This window comes from Athene noctua, chromosome 4 (assembly GCF_965140245.1).
Source record: "Athene noctua chromosome 4, bAthNoc1.hap1.1, whole genome shotgun sequence".
NCBI lineage: Eukaryota > Metazoa > Chordata > Aves > Strigiformes > Strigidae > Athene > Athene noctua.
Genome location: NC_134040.1, coordinates 47,977,339 through 47,992,405, shown reverse-complemented (window position 1 = coordinate 47,992,405; position 15,067 = coordinate 47,977,339). Strand labels below are relative to the sequence as shown.

The 15,067-nt window shown below is 40.9% G+C and overlaps 1 protein-coding gene across 3 annotated transcripts in view; it reads right to left on the bottom strand.

The window, feature by feature from the left end:
• Positions 1-729: 729 nt before the first annotated feature.
• NDST4 (N-deacetylase and N-sulfotransferase 4) overlaps positions 730-15,067 on the bottom strand; it is a 108,153-nt gene continuing 93,815 nt past the window's right edge. For 2 of the 3 annotated variants that reach the window (XM_074903909.1, XM_074903910.1), the window contains 4 exons: positions 14,283-14,453; positions 12,057-12,166; positions 6,796-6,898; positions 5,968-6,503 (listed from right to left, as the gene is read on the bottom strand). In XM_074903909.1, coding sequence (XP_074760010.1) covers positions 6,384-6,503; positions 6,796-6,898; positions 12,057-12,166; positions 14,283-14,453 — 504 coding nt within the window. In that variant the 3' untranslated portion in view covers positions 5,968-6,383. Of the gene's footprint in view, positions 1,140-5,961; positions 6,504-6,795; positions 6,899-12,056; positions 12,167-14,282; positions 14,454-15,067 lie in introns of those variants that run through there. The other variant, XR_012633485.1, reaches the window with a different exon arrangement.

Below are 15,067 nucleotides of genomic sequence, written 5' to 3'. Positions count from 1 at the left end.
TGTAAAAAGAATCCTTGACTTTGATATGATTTAACCTCATTCTGACATAGATATGTAAGACAAATTAATATGTTATAATAAAAATAGAAGCATCATGGTATTTTAGGGGGGAAAAAAAATAAATCAGTAGCTTGTAATTCTGAGTGCATGGTTTGAGACACCTTCCAGGCAATTTGCATCAGCTGAAATCAGGTCCTTTTAAGATACCTCATACAGAGCAGAGAAAAAACCCTGGTGATGTAATTAGAGAAAGAGCTTACATAGGGCTGTCCAAATCCCCACACCTCTCACTGAGTGCAGGCAGGTAATTCTTTTGAAAGGCAGGCCCCTAAGTGCATGTTATGCCACATAACAAACCTATAGGTGTCAGACTTGCCTGAATTAATATTCCCTGCCCAGGAGGTGGGGGATGAGGGAGGCAGAGGATGAGATCAATGTCACTCCCAGCACTAGTGCAGCCGGAGAGGTAGATCCTATGGCATTAGGGCAGCTGTGTTGAGGATGGGGGAAAGCCTCGAGGAGTTGCCGAGGCAGGAGAAGCTGGGTCAGTGCATGACTTGAAATACATGGCAGAGGTTATTGAGGAGCAGATTTTGGCCCAGAAAATTAGAAGGGGGATTTAAGGAAAGAAGAAAAGCATTCTCTATAATACATCATCAGAAGTGTTTATTCTGTGCAGTGAGAAGAACCAATAATAAGGTGTGTGCACATCTATTTTTTTAAAACAATTCCAGCAAATACAGACTTTGACCTCCCTCACCACCCTCCCAACAAAAATAGTTTGAGTGATCAAAATTTATTTTGATTCCTTTTTCTTCAACACCAAGTATTTGTTCAGCTGGATTTGCTGTTGTCATGTAGGAGGGGAAAGAATGGGAAAAAAAAGAAAAAAGAAAAAAGAGCTTGAGCAAGACTGTGAAGTTTTTCCTCAGCTCTATAAAGAGGATGTGGATGTCTTGTTCTGAAATACTACAGAAATCTTATAAAAGTTATCCAGTCACTGGAACACTGAACGCTTCAGAATCTGTGTCACTTGCAAATCCTTATTTATTTTTGGTAGCTTTTCTAGATAGGATAGTGGTGGAGGAATCATATCCATAGACAGGTCCACACCTTTGCAGTCACACTAGAAGGATGAACTGGAAAGAAAAAAGAAAGACAATGTAAGAAATGTTGTCTGACAGGGAAATTCCTATCCTAAGAACATATACTTAAATAAAAAAAAGTCTCTGAATCAACTATTCCTAGCAGATATATGCAGAGATGTATTAGCTAACGTAGTGATGGACAGACTAATTGCTAAAGCTAAGTTTCATGGTCTGATATCGATGAGGATAAATACAGTGAGATGTTCATATGAGATTTCAACTCTTTAAGAAAGAGAGTATCTACTGGTAAGAGGGAGATGGCACTGCAGCCTGAGAGCTAAAAGGGCAAAGTTAGATTGCATGTGCAAAGAGAGCTTCTCCTGACACTAGCAGTGAACTTAATCACACTTAGCTACAATAAAATTAGACACTTAGTCTCTGCTGATTTATGTACCTATGTTGTACCTGTTTTACGCAACCATCACATGCTCACACAGCTATTACAAACATCAATTTTAAACCTATTATAAGCATAATTTGCTACTGATGGAAACTAAATTACTAGTTTGGACTTGATGTCTAACTTTAAGGTGGTCCATCTTAAGGGAAATGAGCACCCTGCACCCAATTTATTCTTGGACAGTCATTTTGGAGATGAAAGATGTTCCCCCATGTCACAGGCTCTGCCCATTGCATGCTTTTCAGATGCACTATGCTGGCTCAAAATTTCACGTGAATGGGAAGGGAAAGGATGAGGGGGAAGGAAGAGGAGGAAATACTCTGCTTCTGCTTTTCTATTCAGGGCACGTCCCCACTGCCTTATTATCGCATCAGATCTGGACCCATGAGCACTTTCATTACACAACATTTTCTTCCCCCAAGAATTTATAATTCCACCATCTTAATTTGTTTTGGGGACACTCAGCAGTCTGATTTCCTATCAAAGAGAAAATTTGTTTTATTAGAAAACATCTATGAGCTGTTAATCTGGTAACTTTATTTTAGACCTTGAGACGTCAATGCATAATTTAGAAGGCTTTGGATTCCGTTCTGATTGCTTCTTGCTCAAAGACAACCTCAATTATAAAAGCTTGGTTTTCTGAGGGCTGAAGTCCTGCCTTAATCATCAGATGGGCTGCCATAGACGCCTATGTCTGGCCCATAGGGTTTTCTGTTTCTCCTAGCCACTGAGGTGGGAGGATGGTGCAGAGACCAGAAGTGGCATAGCTCCATGGGATGCTGGAGATGGGGGATGGCTTGCAGCTCCAACCATGGCAGAACACCGACTGAGAGAGGTGGGGGGAAGAAATCAAACTAGTGATGGATTTCCAGCAGTGATACAGCTACATGATGCTTGAACCACGCAGATTATGCCTTGTGAAACTGCCTCTTGGGGGCCAAATGGGTATGCTGGAATTAATAGGAAGACTCCCACTGGTCTCCATGGGCAGTAGGTCAGGTCCTCAGTGTGGCAAGACTCCTTCAAACCTCTGCAGAAATCCGTATTTCCAGGGGAATGGGAGCAAACTGCAGCTGCAGTCTTCCAGTATGTAAAACTCCTATTGAATTACAGCCTGCACCATATGAAGGTATTGTGGAGATGTATCCTGTAGCTTATGAATAGCAAAGAAGGGCCAGCATTATCTTTCCCAGCTACAGCCCCCTTGCCATGAATAAATGTTTCACTTTTATTGCAGTTGTTTTGCTGGTCTTTAAGAATCCAAACAATTATGTGGTCAGCAATATGAAAGTCATAAAGGAAATCCAGATCATTTACAGCTAGTTCACAAAGGCTCCTCTATGATATGGTGGTCCAGAGAAATTCTGTATTGATGGGTCGTATTACAAGTGGAAGGAATGAAACTTTGAAATACTGTTATTTCATCTTTATATGACACATAATAAAATCAATTCAAATGTCAGTTTTCAATGGAACACGAGATCTCTTGGAAATGTGATGCCCATTCAAACTTAAAAAATAACAAGAAGGTATAAAAATATTCAGTGTGTTTTAAGGACACGATGATATTACAGAGCTGAGAGTTGGAAAGACAATTCTTTTTTCTTCTAAATGAAAAATTAAGAACAAGAAATAATTTTCCAGATTTTATGGTATTTGTCTAATTTCCTTGTAAAACTTCTGAAACCAAATTAATGTTTGTTTAGCTTTTAATCAAGAAGTTATGAAATCATCTTTTCATTAATGATGAGCCAATTCTAATGCATCTTAGATAAAATTTTATCAGATATTATTCTCTGACCAAGACTTGTTTATCAAAAACTCTCATCAGACTAGTAATTTTTGGCATTATCAGTGCTAAAAATTAAGAGTGTGAATTTGCACAAAGTACATAACTGATTTCCTGGCCCCCCCCAATCAGAAAAATTCCACATAAAATTCTTCTTATTTGTCATTTAGTTTGCCCTAGCACATTTTGAAGAGTTCACCTGGTTGAAATATAAGAACTAGAAAAATTACTTTAGCAAAACAAAACAAAATCAAAACCTTCCCTCAGACCCTCCCAGCTCCCTCTCATCTTCAACAACCTTAGCTGTAAGATAAAATACCATCTCCTTTTCAGCTCACCTAATTTTAGATCTATACAGCTGAGCTCTTCCTCTGAACGTGTTGTCTATTGTCCTTTTACAATCAATAGAGAGGAAGAGGCAAGATTAATCTCACTCGTTTAAGAAGTCTGCTTTGTGAGGAGATGAATAGTGTCCTAGAAGCGCTATTTCCCTTCATCACTATAAAATAAAGTAGATGTCTCACTTATGGGAGATGAATCCCATTTCAATATTTAAAAGCAAGCCTGAGACTGGGCAATACCTGTCTCTTGGGCTTTCCTGTATGTTCATGCCCATCCTTGTGTGAGTAGGCTGGTGCAGCACTGTAGGGTTGAGATGTCGTACTGCTGCAGCAGCCAGCAGTGTCTGCGCAGGGGGTACCTGCCCTTGTCCTATTCCCACCCTTGCTGTGGGTCCTCCCGAAGAAGGAGCTGGGACTAACGTGAAGAGCAGGAGCACAAGGGGCCGGCCATATGCAGGGTCTTGGTGCTGATTGCACCTAGGCCTCTCCTCTGTGTGACCCTGTGGGTTGTGTGTGCGGGACCAATGAGGGCAGTGTGGGATCCTAGCATGGATGATGGACCTGAACCAGAGCACTGCTGGGACTGAGAAAAGGGCTGGAACGGTGTGGAGAGAGGAAGCAGCCAGGCACATTCAGATTGGCAGTGGTGTAGAAAAGTGATGGAGGCCCAGTGAGGGGAAACACTGTGCAGGGAGGTGGGGCCAGAGGATGCTCACTGGCAAGTGCCACTGTTGTTGAGCTGGCAGTAGGATGGGTGGCACCAGGATAGTTGTGGGAAGCACTGGGCTTGTCAATCCAAAATAAGCTACTGTCATGGTCCTGATGGACAGTCTCATGATTAGGAGTCTGGAGATGCTAAGACAGGTATCTACATGTATTCAACTAGTTTGAACACTAAAATAATTTAAGAGCTCTTGAATACCACAGTCTACAATGTGCACTGATTTGTGCTCCCTGAGACTAGTCTGTGCTCCCTGAGCTCCACTCTCACTTGCCTGAATTTATGGTGCAACTCCAACATCCAGTTCTGTCTCCTGAGCTAGGAGGTAAGGATCAAACTCGGGGAGGGGAAAACACAAAACCTCTGCAGCACCTGACATGGCTTGTGCCTAGGAAGTAACGTGAGGAAGTCTGAAAGATGAAATCTACTCCATTTTATGCTGCATTAAGAACATGTAGAAAATCTTTGCCGGTTATAATTTTCTTGAGAAAAAGTGTTACAAGGCTAAAATGCTTAAATGGTATTTGTGCCCTCAGCTTAAATTTCCTAGCAAGTTTCTGCCCAGTCTTGTCAACCTTGCCCACACAGACCTGAGAAGAACGCATAGTTCATAATATCATATTTTTGGGAAACCACCCTTTCATTTACCTATGGGCACAAAAAGCAGATATTTAAAACTAAGTGTATGTCTGATCTAGATACACAGTAGGTAGATATGCAGACATGAAAAAATATGCATCATATATGTAATACATGATACATAGTGGATATGCTTGTCTTTTCAACTCCATTAATATCTATAAAAAGAGTTTATTATTCAACAGATTGTAGGTTGTTTTTTTTTTTTTAAACCTTAACAAATACCTTTGGTAATTAAAGTTTTTTTCTGTAATAGCTTGCAGACAGAGACCCTAAATGACTAACTCAATCTCTCACTTTGAAGGCTTCAAAGGAAAAACATTGCTTCCCAGATAGAAACAAAATCATCGATACTAGGTTATTGTTGGTATGCTTCTTCCATGGCCTGCTTACATTTTAGAAGCTTTTGAGAGTATTTTAAGGAGTCCTATGGCATTATGACAAAATATCTGATATGATTTCACATTTCAGAGTTCTGTCCTAGCTGGTGTAGGAACCCAAGAGATGCAACGGAAAACAGGGTAGCAGTGTAGCCGTGTCCAAAAGACAGACAATGGATTTGACTGCGATCTGGAAGGAGGAGGGCCACCTTACTGCTTGCACCTCAACAGCCTACACAACTACAGTAAATCAGGATATATCTTGTTGTGAAGGGAAAAAAAAAAACCAACACAACAGAAGAAAGTGCGCAGGCTGTCATCAGTTATTTCAAGAATCCCAGGGAAGCAGGTTAGGTGAGAATTTAGCTGACCTCTTTCTGTGGAGAAAGTAGTGATGGTGCATTAACACTACATATATCTTAACCATTAGAGATCTGACTGCAAAGTGCTGAATATTCCCCTATAAAATGTTAGGAAAACTTGCAGGGTTGGGGGAAAAAACCAGCAAAAACAAACTTGGAAAAACCCCAGTGGATGACCAACCTCACAGTCCAGCGAGAGATGTTCCCATCCTTGGCTCGTGTCCTGACAGACTGCAACTTGCCATGTACACTGAAGTCAATCCGTCTTACACACAGTTTCTGGTACTTCCTGGTGAACAGAGGAACTAGGCTATGCACAAATCCTGGTCTGGATAAAAAGTAATGCCGTGTAGCTCTGTTTTATTTCCTGGAAGCTGACAAAAGGGGTCGATGCTAATAATTGTCAGCACGTGCATATAAACAGTTGTCGGGATTGTTTTGGGTTTTTTTTATTCTTTTGTGGTTTTGTTTGTTTGTTTGTTTTTTTCAACAGAAAGAGCGTTATTCATGAGGTCCTCTACTGACGATCACAAGTGAGTCGGAGAAGCAAGGGGTTTGAAGGTGAAGGAAATTGTCCTTATTTGGGTCCCCTGCCCTTGCGTGCTACCTGACCTTCTGCAGCTCCTGTCTCAGCCAGGAGGGCAGGGGCTGGCCCAGCCTGTGCAGCAGCTTGGACAACTCCACGTTGTGGTCTCTGTAGTAGCTTGACAGAAATGCTCGAGACTGAGAAGGGTGAAAAAAACCACAACAGTCAAAAAAGTAAACCCATGTGACAGCAGATTTCAGCAGATGGTCCCGCCTGGGAGCTATACACTGCTCCCAAACAGGGGCTCTTAAGAGGGGGCAATTAAGCTCCTGTCATTCAAAGCTCATTAAAAGTTTCTGATTTTTAAAACTATGAACCCAGTGAAAATTAAAAACAACAACAACAACAACAACCAGTGTGTTTATTTTATGAATCAAACACAGGGTCAATATTCAAAAATATTACCTTAAATCTCTGGGAAGTCCTTACCTCTTGGTCCATTGGTGGGTATTTTCGACCTTTGCTTTTTCCTAGGCACTTTGTTTTCCCTCCTTCCAATAACTGGCACCAAAAGCCTTTCTGAGGGTCAAACCTATAGAGGATTATATGTTTTGAAAACTCTCACTACAGAAGAATCTCTCAGCTACTAAGACATCAGTGTTAGCCAAAAATTACTGCTGCACACATTTCTCTAGATGACTGAAATACTGAGAACGGAGTGGGAAAGAGCCTTCCTCTCTTGTGAAAGCTCTGGGAATTTATTTTTTCCACAAACTTGCCTTGGGAGTGGCCCAAGGCAAGAAATTTTTCACACTGTATTTTATCTACACTAGCTAATTTTTATTCTACTTGTCCAGCATGTCTGGTCCAAGTTTTAAGTACTGATCTACAGGATGCCAGTCAAGATCCTGAGCCTCAGCCTCAAGGATCTTACACAGCCCCATCCAGACTGTGACTCATATTTTACTGTCTCATACTGGTTTTGGTCAGAGATTTTGTTCATGTCATACTCTTCTCTGTATCCCTGTGAGATGCTAAAGTTTTGATCAATTCACACTGGAACAAGGAACATTTTATGGAAAAAATTACTAATCAACTCTTTTCCTGTAATTAAATATGCTATATTCTCAAGGACATTATCAGCTGTGCTCAAGGAATGCTCTCCGTATGACCATTTGGAGCTCTTGCTGTTGGAGGTCAGTACTGTCAAGGTGAGAGGAGATAAAAAGGCCAAGTGGATCTGTCTCCTGACTTCAACAGGCATAGACTCAATCCCTAAATCCATTTATACAGACTTGTTGCTTGACTATGAAATGATGAGAAATACAATATTGAAATGTTTTATGTTGATTTTTGAGTGAAACAAGAAGCATTGAGGTCTCCTGAAAGAGCTGCTAGTTGGTTGTTTATAATTTAACTGTACCTGAGAAGTTGGTTGTTCCATATCATTAGATCTAATTACCATTTTCATTCCAAAGATGGCATTATAGCATAAACACTGTCTTAGCATTCTTATCTGAAATATGCAATTTGATTTTGATGTCTAAAATTTGAAGATATAGGAATTTTAGATTAAGGCTTTAAAACATGTACTCACTAAGGAATGAACAACATGCAGCGTTAAGTTTTGAATTTATTGATATGGGACTTGCAGCATGCATAAAACATTGAAAAGGTTCACATTTCTGTTATTCAGCAGATGTTTGAAAAGGATGAAGTATAATTGGCTGGAACACAGAGTTAATTAGTTACAGACTACCTTTTTGCCCTGGGTCTATCTATATGACATGGGTGCACTTGCAATTTGCTTCTGTACATAAGTGAACTAATTTCTGGAGAAGGGTGAACCTTCTTTGCGTTTTTTTTTTTTTTTTTTGTTTTGTTTTTTTTTTTTTTGTTTTGTTTTTTTCTTGCCCAGTCTTTTATTGCAGGTCTGACCCTTGTTTCCTGAATTGCCTCAGTAGCTGTACCAATTAAAAATAAATAAATCATTGATTAAATGGATATATTGATGATAGATTAATTTCTACTTTGGCCTTTTCCATCTGCTCATTGCACGGTGAAGTACTTTAGCTGGCTTGCACTAATTTCCCAAGAGAAGCAGCAATATACTGTGCTGGGTAAAAAGAAAACTGAAAACAATATTTCTGTCTCAAAAGGAGCATACTGAACATTATTAAGAGAATGTGCAAATTTGGGTAGGGGAAAAGAGGGTAAGACAGCTCAGACTGAATTCAACTCGCGTTCAGGTATTACGAAACTCTCAGGACTCCTGAAAATGTAACTGGGCACAATGGAAGTAGTGATTTAAAAATAGTGTTAGCCATAAGGCTAAAGTTACAAGGGAGCTTTTTAAAGCACTCGGGGAAGAAGCCTTTCCTCCGGGATGGGTTATCTTTTCATCTTTTGCAGAGTAGGCCTGTGGGAGATGCTGGGTTGAACCCAGACACCCACACACCCACCCCACCTCTCCTGAACTCTGTGCCTCCTGCTAGAGGTGGGGAGGGTGCCTGTCAGGGCAGGGCTAAACAATGCCACCACGAGGATCTTTCTCTTACTCTCTGACAAAACGTAGCAGCACTCCAAGAGAAACATTTACTTAAGCAGGCTTCCCTAACCCTGTCTTTTCCTTTCCCTCCTTCTGTTCGCATGAGGGAAAATGGGGGAAGTCTGCTCTGGGTGTGGAGCTGCCCCCATGAGCAGAGCGTGGTGTGATGAGCCGGGCTGGAGGAAGCGGCATTTTAGTTGCCAAAGCCAAGCTCTGTCCTGCCTCTCTTCTTTGCTGCCTGCTGAAAAAAATGAAGAAAGGAACCACTGGCCCACTCTACCCCAGACCTGAGTTATCTGAGGATGTTGGGCATGAAATGCATCTTCCTAGCAGAGTAAAGCTTCAGGAGGGCTATCCTGTGATTAAAAGGAAAAGTCTTCTATAACGTTAGTCCCATTTGTCCTAGGTTTCTGTTCATTAAGTTCAGATACTTAAAAAATGCAAGCTCTTAGTCACTCCCTGTGAAAACTCATGGGTGGAGGAGAGGTGGGAGATATCTTTTCAGTCCCGTAGTGGGAATTCATGAAGACCACTGACTAGTTTCCCTCTCCTAGCACGTTGGAGGGGATCCCAATGTCTTTCTATTGATGGCATTATCTGTAAAAGCTTTGCAACATTAGTTGATTTTCCCCTTTTGTTTTCACTAATAAAAAGTACAGGTCATAGAATCATAGAACCACAGAATAGTTTGGAGGAGAAGGGACCACTAGAGATCATCTAGTCCAACCCTGCTGCAATGAGCAGGGACATCTGCAACGGCTCATTGACCCCGTCCAACCTGGCCCTGAATGTTTCCAGGGACGAGGCAGCTACCACTTCTCTGGGCAGCCTGGGCCAGTGCTTCACCACCCTCATGGTAAAAAAGACATTCTTCCTTATATCTAGTCTGAAACCAGGTCCTCTTCAGCAGTGTGTGTAAGAAGTGACAACCTAGTTGCCTGTCTCAGCTGTGGTTCTGTACTAACCTGGCATGATGTGCATTTCTTTCCAGATACCCAAGCCCTGCCTCTGTCCCCCTTCTGCTCTCTTTCCATGGCTCTGATTAATACTGTCCTGCCTGGGTTGATTTTACTCTCCAATAAGACATTCGTGTAATTACTCAGGGTGATGAACCTGTTGCTCACTAGTGTTTCCAGGACTGCGTCCTTAGGCTGCTTTGTGACAACTTTAAAAATGTGTGGCATACAGTTATTAAGCAGTAATGACTAGGAACAATCCTATGCAATCTTTTTTACTTTGACAGTCCTACCATAAAACAACTACATTGTTTAATGCATTTTTCTCTTCCATCCTAAGTTTGTACAGAAGTATGTACTTCTACAGAACATTTGCATTCATGATGCCTCTAAACAGTGATTGCATAATTTTATAGATCTGTTTACAATCCATTTTTCCTGTCCAAACAAATACGAGAGGCCAAATTTTTTCCTGGTGTGTGACTCCACTGACTTTAATTTAGTTACAGAAAGGAAGATATATGCATGTGGGTGTGTATTTTTAAAAACCTAGCAGAAGGCACTGCAGATGTGCAACAGAAGTTGTTCAAACATGAAGTAGTTCAGCTGTGTATTCAAACTCCTCTATTTCATCTGATTTGGGAACTAATGACTTAAAAAATTACATTCTGAAATTCGAAATTTTTCATCTAGGAAAAGATTTTGGGAGAGCAGAATTCTTAAGATCCAAGGAGCAGCAAGCACTCAACTTTCACTTTATGCCTATCATATAAATAACCATAACCCTCCCAGCAGAGGAAACATTAAATAGTAATCATAAGCAGAGAGGAGGCAGCATAGTGTAGATGGAAAGTCTGTGGTCTCATTTTCCCACAGATTTCCTGGTACCAACCTGCAGGGAAGGGGAGATATGGGCTTTTCTACTTCCCACCCCATGTGCAGGCATGTGCAGGCTTGTGCTCTTTGCTTGCAAGCTGACTTGGAAAAACCTCCACTGCAGTGCCAGGCTTCTCAGCCCACAGATGTCCCAAGGCTTGCCCAGCCCAGAGCTTCTGGCTGTAATGAGATGGTGCTCCTCATACAGAGAGGCTCAGTGCAAAAGCTTCTTACAGTTTTCTGCCAGACTAAGAGAAATTCAGCCCACTCCCGCCCCTGCCGATACTCTGCCTTCCTGCAGGGAATTGAGAAATGTCAAAGAGAGAGTGCCACACAGGCCAGTAATCCCCTTTCGTGGGGAAAGCTTCACCCTCTGGGTAGTGATATGAGAAATGTGATCTGGGCTCATCCCAGCTGCCCTTGCTAGATCTGAAACAAAGGCTGTGGGAAGCCAGTTCGAGGGCTTTCCTTAAATTCACGGGACCTTGATTTGGGCTCCTTCAGAGCATCTGCAGTTTTGGTACTGACACCCCAGGCTGCTCAGTCTGAGGATTTTGTGCTTCATATGCAAATATGAGTTTCTATCCATGCTTCAGGTGCTGTGCTTGAGCACAGCACTTCCAGGTTAGGAATTTCCTGATGATTTTACCAAACTTTAAGTGTGCAGGCTAAATTCTTCTGTGCCTTGTGTCTGGCTACTACCAGGTAAAAGGTCAGCAGAATTGTCTCAACCATATATGAAACTGGGATTAGGGAATGATATATTTGGTCCACGTTAAAAGCAATCAAAGAAACCCTGCAACCAGATTAATTTTATCATACTGAGTGCAGTATCTAACCCAATCTCTGTCATTAGACTCCTATATGAATGTGATAAAAACATTTAAGCCAAACTTTTCACACCTGACACTAGTGGTCTTCAGCTTCTGAAGACTGTCATAAGGTTCAACAGTCTGATGTGCAAATGTGTGCTGAGCTCTTACATGCACAATTCACATTAACTGAATATACATTTTAAACAGTGCAGCAATGAAGGCAAAACTAGTTAGTCCAAGAAAAAAGGTCCTGGGCATCTCTGATTGAACTCTCAAACTTAGCAGACATATTTTACATGAATCTAGGCCTTTGTTCTGCATCTAATACAAAATACTGAGCAGTCATTTGTTTTGTATGTTGTGCAAAGTAGTCTGTATGTAGAAATGTATGCAATCATGCAATTAAATTCTGTTATGTATTATAAGCATGCAAGTTATCATTATCATTGTTGTACTGTGCTTTGTGTTTGTTTGCTTGTAATTAATGATCAAATGATCTTGGTAAGAGGGAATGTACACTGTGATCCCATAGGGCACATAAAAAAGAAGACTCACGTTAGAGCTTCGGAGTAATTATAATGAGGAGAGACTCCAAGAAACTTCTGCACTTCATCCATCACAGTAGCTGGGTCACTTCTTAGCTGCTGTCCATCAATAATAAGCAACTGTAGGGGTAAATATGCTAGCTATTTAGAAACTGGACTAAGATTAATGAAGGAATGATGTTATTTTCCTTCTGTGACAACATGGATTTAAATTAGCATGTGACTTTGTACAGTGCCAATAACAATCATATGGATTAATTTCTTTTTAAATTTACATTTTACTTTATTATGTTGAATATGTATAGGTGAGCACCTTGTAACTTTGCGTGTGCACACTGTTCAAATGCGAGAGTTAAATCTCACAAGCCAAACCCAAGCGTCAGAGCATTCTGAGAAAAAGAAAGGAAAGTAAAAATATTATTGAGGTTTACAACGTGTCCATAGAAAATCTGGTATGGAATAAGAAAAATAACAAAAAGATCATATATATCTTAGAATTAAATGTTCAGAAACTAAACAATTACATGTTCAAAAGTGATATTGTGGGAATTTATCTGAAACTTACCACCAGCCTATCAACTGCATAGGCTTGCAAAATTGTCAGCAAAAGGTTTTTTTTGTTTTGTTTTTAATTAAAGATTGATGTGATGTAAAGGTACGTTGACCTCCACGAGCAAATGTTAAGACAATGTATCAAAAGTCTACTGGAGTACCAAGCATATTACTAATAACTATTCTGGGCAGACGTGCTTTATATTTATTGTGAAGGCTTATTATAAATTATTAAGTTTTTGAGTGCATAGGCTGAGAGAATGCACATTACTGAGTGCCCATTAGTAAGCATTGTGAGTGCACTCTCTGTGTGCACCTTATTAAGAATGAGTGCATTTTGTTGTGTATCTTGTAAAATTAATCACTGTAACTATGAAACATGAGTGGTTACCGGTTTTACAAGAAATATGTCAATGTGCCCCTGAATGTTTAATAAGAGGGCTACGCTCACTTTCTGCTATGGCAGGAGGAGAGAAATCTCCCTGAAAGGGGGCAGCAGTCCTGGGTGAGGGCAGAGAAGGAGCACAGGTAAGGGGGCAGGGAATGCTCAGCACCCTTTGCACCCTCCAAATTTGCCAGGATGGCCCCTTCTCCTATGGAGAGATAAGTTGGGACGTGGTGGCCGATGAAGAGATGTGCCCTGTTTGCTCGTAGGGCAGTACTGCCTGGGGATGGCCCTTGCTGCAAGCTCAGCTGCTTTGTGCAGTACCGCTTCCCCATTTATGAAAGAGTAGAAAGGCCAGAGATGGAAGCAGAAAGTAAATGACTGAGAACTTCTCCTTTCTCCTGGAAATGGGGTTGACCTGCTTCTCCTCTTTGTAGTACAGCTAAGACTGTATAAAAAAAGTGAGGACTGCAAAAAGACAGAGCTTCTATTTCTTTTTTTTTTTTTTTTTTTAGCTCCCTGACTAAATAGACAACACTCAGTTCTACCTCCTTTCAGTAAAGTTCTGTCCCATATAGAATAAACTCTAGAGATACTTGTTCATTATACTTGCTCATTAAATACACTTTTACAACTTTTTCTTACACTAGGTAGACATATGAACTGAGCTATGGACCACCGTGAAGAGTGCCCATGCATATATTTTGTAGTACTAAAATGTTTACTTGAGGTTTATATCTGTAAACAAATGTTTTGGTAATGGGAATATTCTTTAGATCTATGTGTTTACATATATTTTTCATGGGAAAGATTATAAAACAATTCAATAAAACATCTGAAGGAAGATGGGGCAAAAGAAGGAATTTCTGCTCTAACGCTGAGAAAGACTAATTCCATATCAGGATCAAACAAATGTGAAATTTTCTATGAAAGGAAGTGAGTGGGAAGTGGAATGAAATTACTTTTTAGAAAAAGCCCTGGCATTTTCTAAATTAATTTGTCATGCCTTCCCACAATGTCTCATGCTGCAGCTGCTTGTTTCTTGGGACCCAGAAGCTGAGTGTGGACACAGTTCATAACATTTTCTTGTTGCACCTTTTCCATCAGAAGACAGAAAAATCAACATGCTTCTGCCAGGTATCCTGCTCTTTTCAAATCTGCGTTTCCTAACAGCTCAGAGTTGCAGTGGGAAATATACTACCACCTCTAATGTACTCTACCACCACCTCTAATGATGAGGCCATACTCATTTTGGGACTTTCCAAGTTGATGAGCTTAGTGAAACAGGCTGGAAATTACCTGTGAAGCAGGATAATGAGATAACCATCTTTCAATATGGACAGCGTACCATCCAGGTGTCAGGCATCTCTTCTGGAGAGTCCTTATCTCCAAGGGCGCCCAATGGCTAGATGTAATGACTTCATAAAAGTTGAATTTCAGGGCAGCGGGGTCCTCATGGGATCGCTGATGCTAACAGGAGATATTTAGACACGTATGACAAGGATGTTGAAGATTAAGCTGTAAGCCTCTTGAGAGCTGTCAGGAGGGCTGTGCTGGCATGGCCTACCTACAGCTGGTAGCCCACAGGAGCCCTTTGGCTTCCCATCAGTGCCACTTCTGCCAGGTAGGAGCAGGGCAGGTGGCAAGGAAGCAGGGTGGGGCCACCATTCAGTCAAGGGCCCTCCTGGGACCCTGGGGCAGCCAAATTCTGCCAAAGTAGGCACAATTTTTTTTACTGCTTTGCATCTCACATTGGCAGTGGTAAACGTGTGAATGACGTATCAAAAAGAGTGTAAACTGTAGCCCTGGACCATGTTTTCTTCCTTGCAGAACTCATAATAACAGTACCAGAAATGCTGTATTTTGTGCTTATTGCAACATTATTAATTTGTGTCTGTTTTCACACCGCTTTTAGTATTTCCTTTATCTGTAGGACTACACCATATTTTTACATGTATGCTTAAACATCTCTTTTAAAATAGGGATTTTTTAAATAGTGCAGACATTATGGAAAGGTGTGGGCTCAGTAAAAGGCAAGAAAGAGCATCCTAGTTTCCTCAGAAAACCACCAGGCTTTCTTTTGT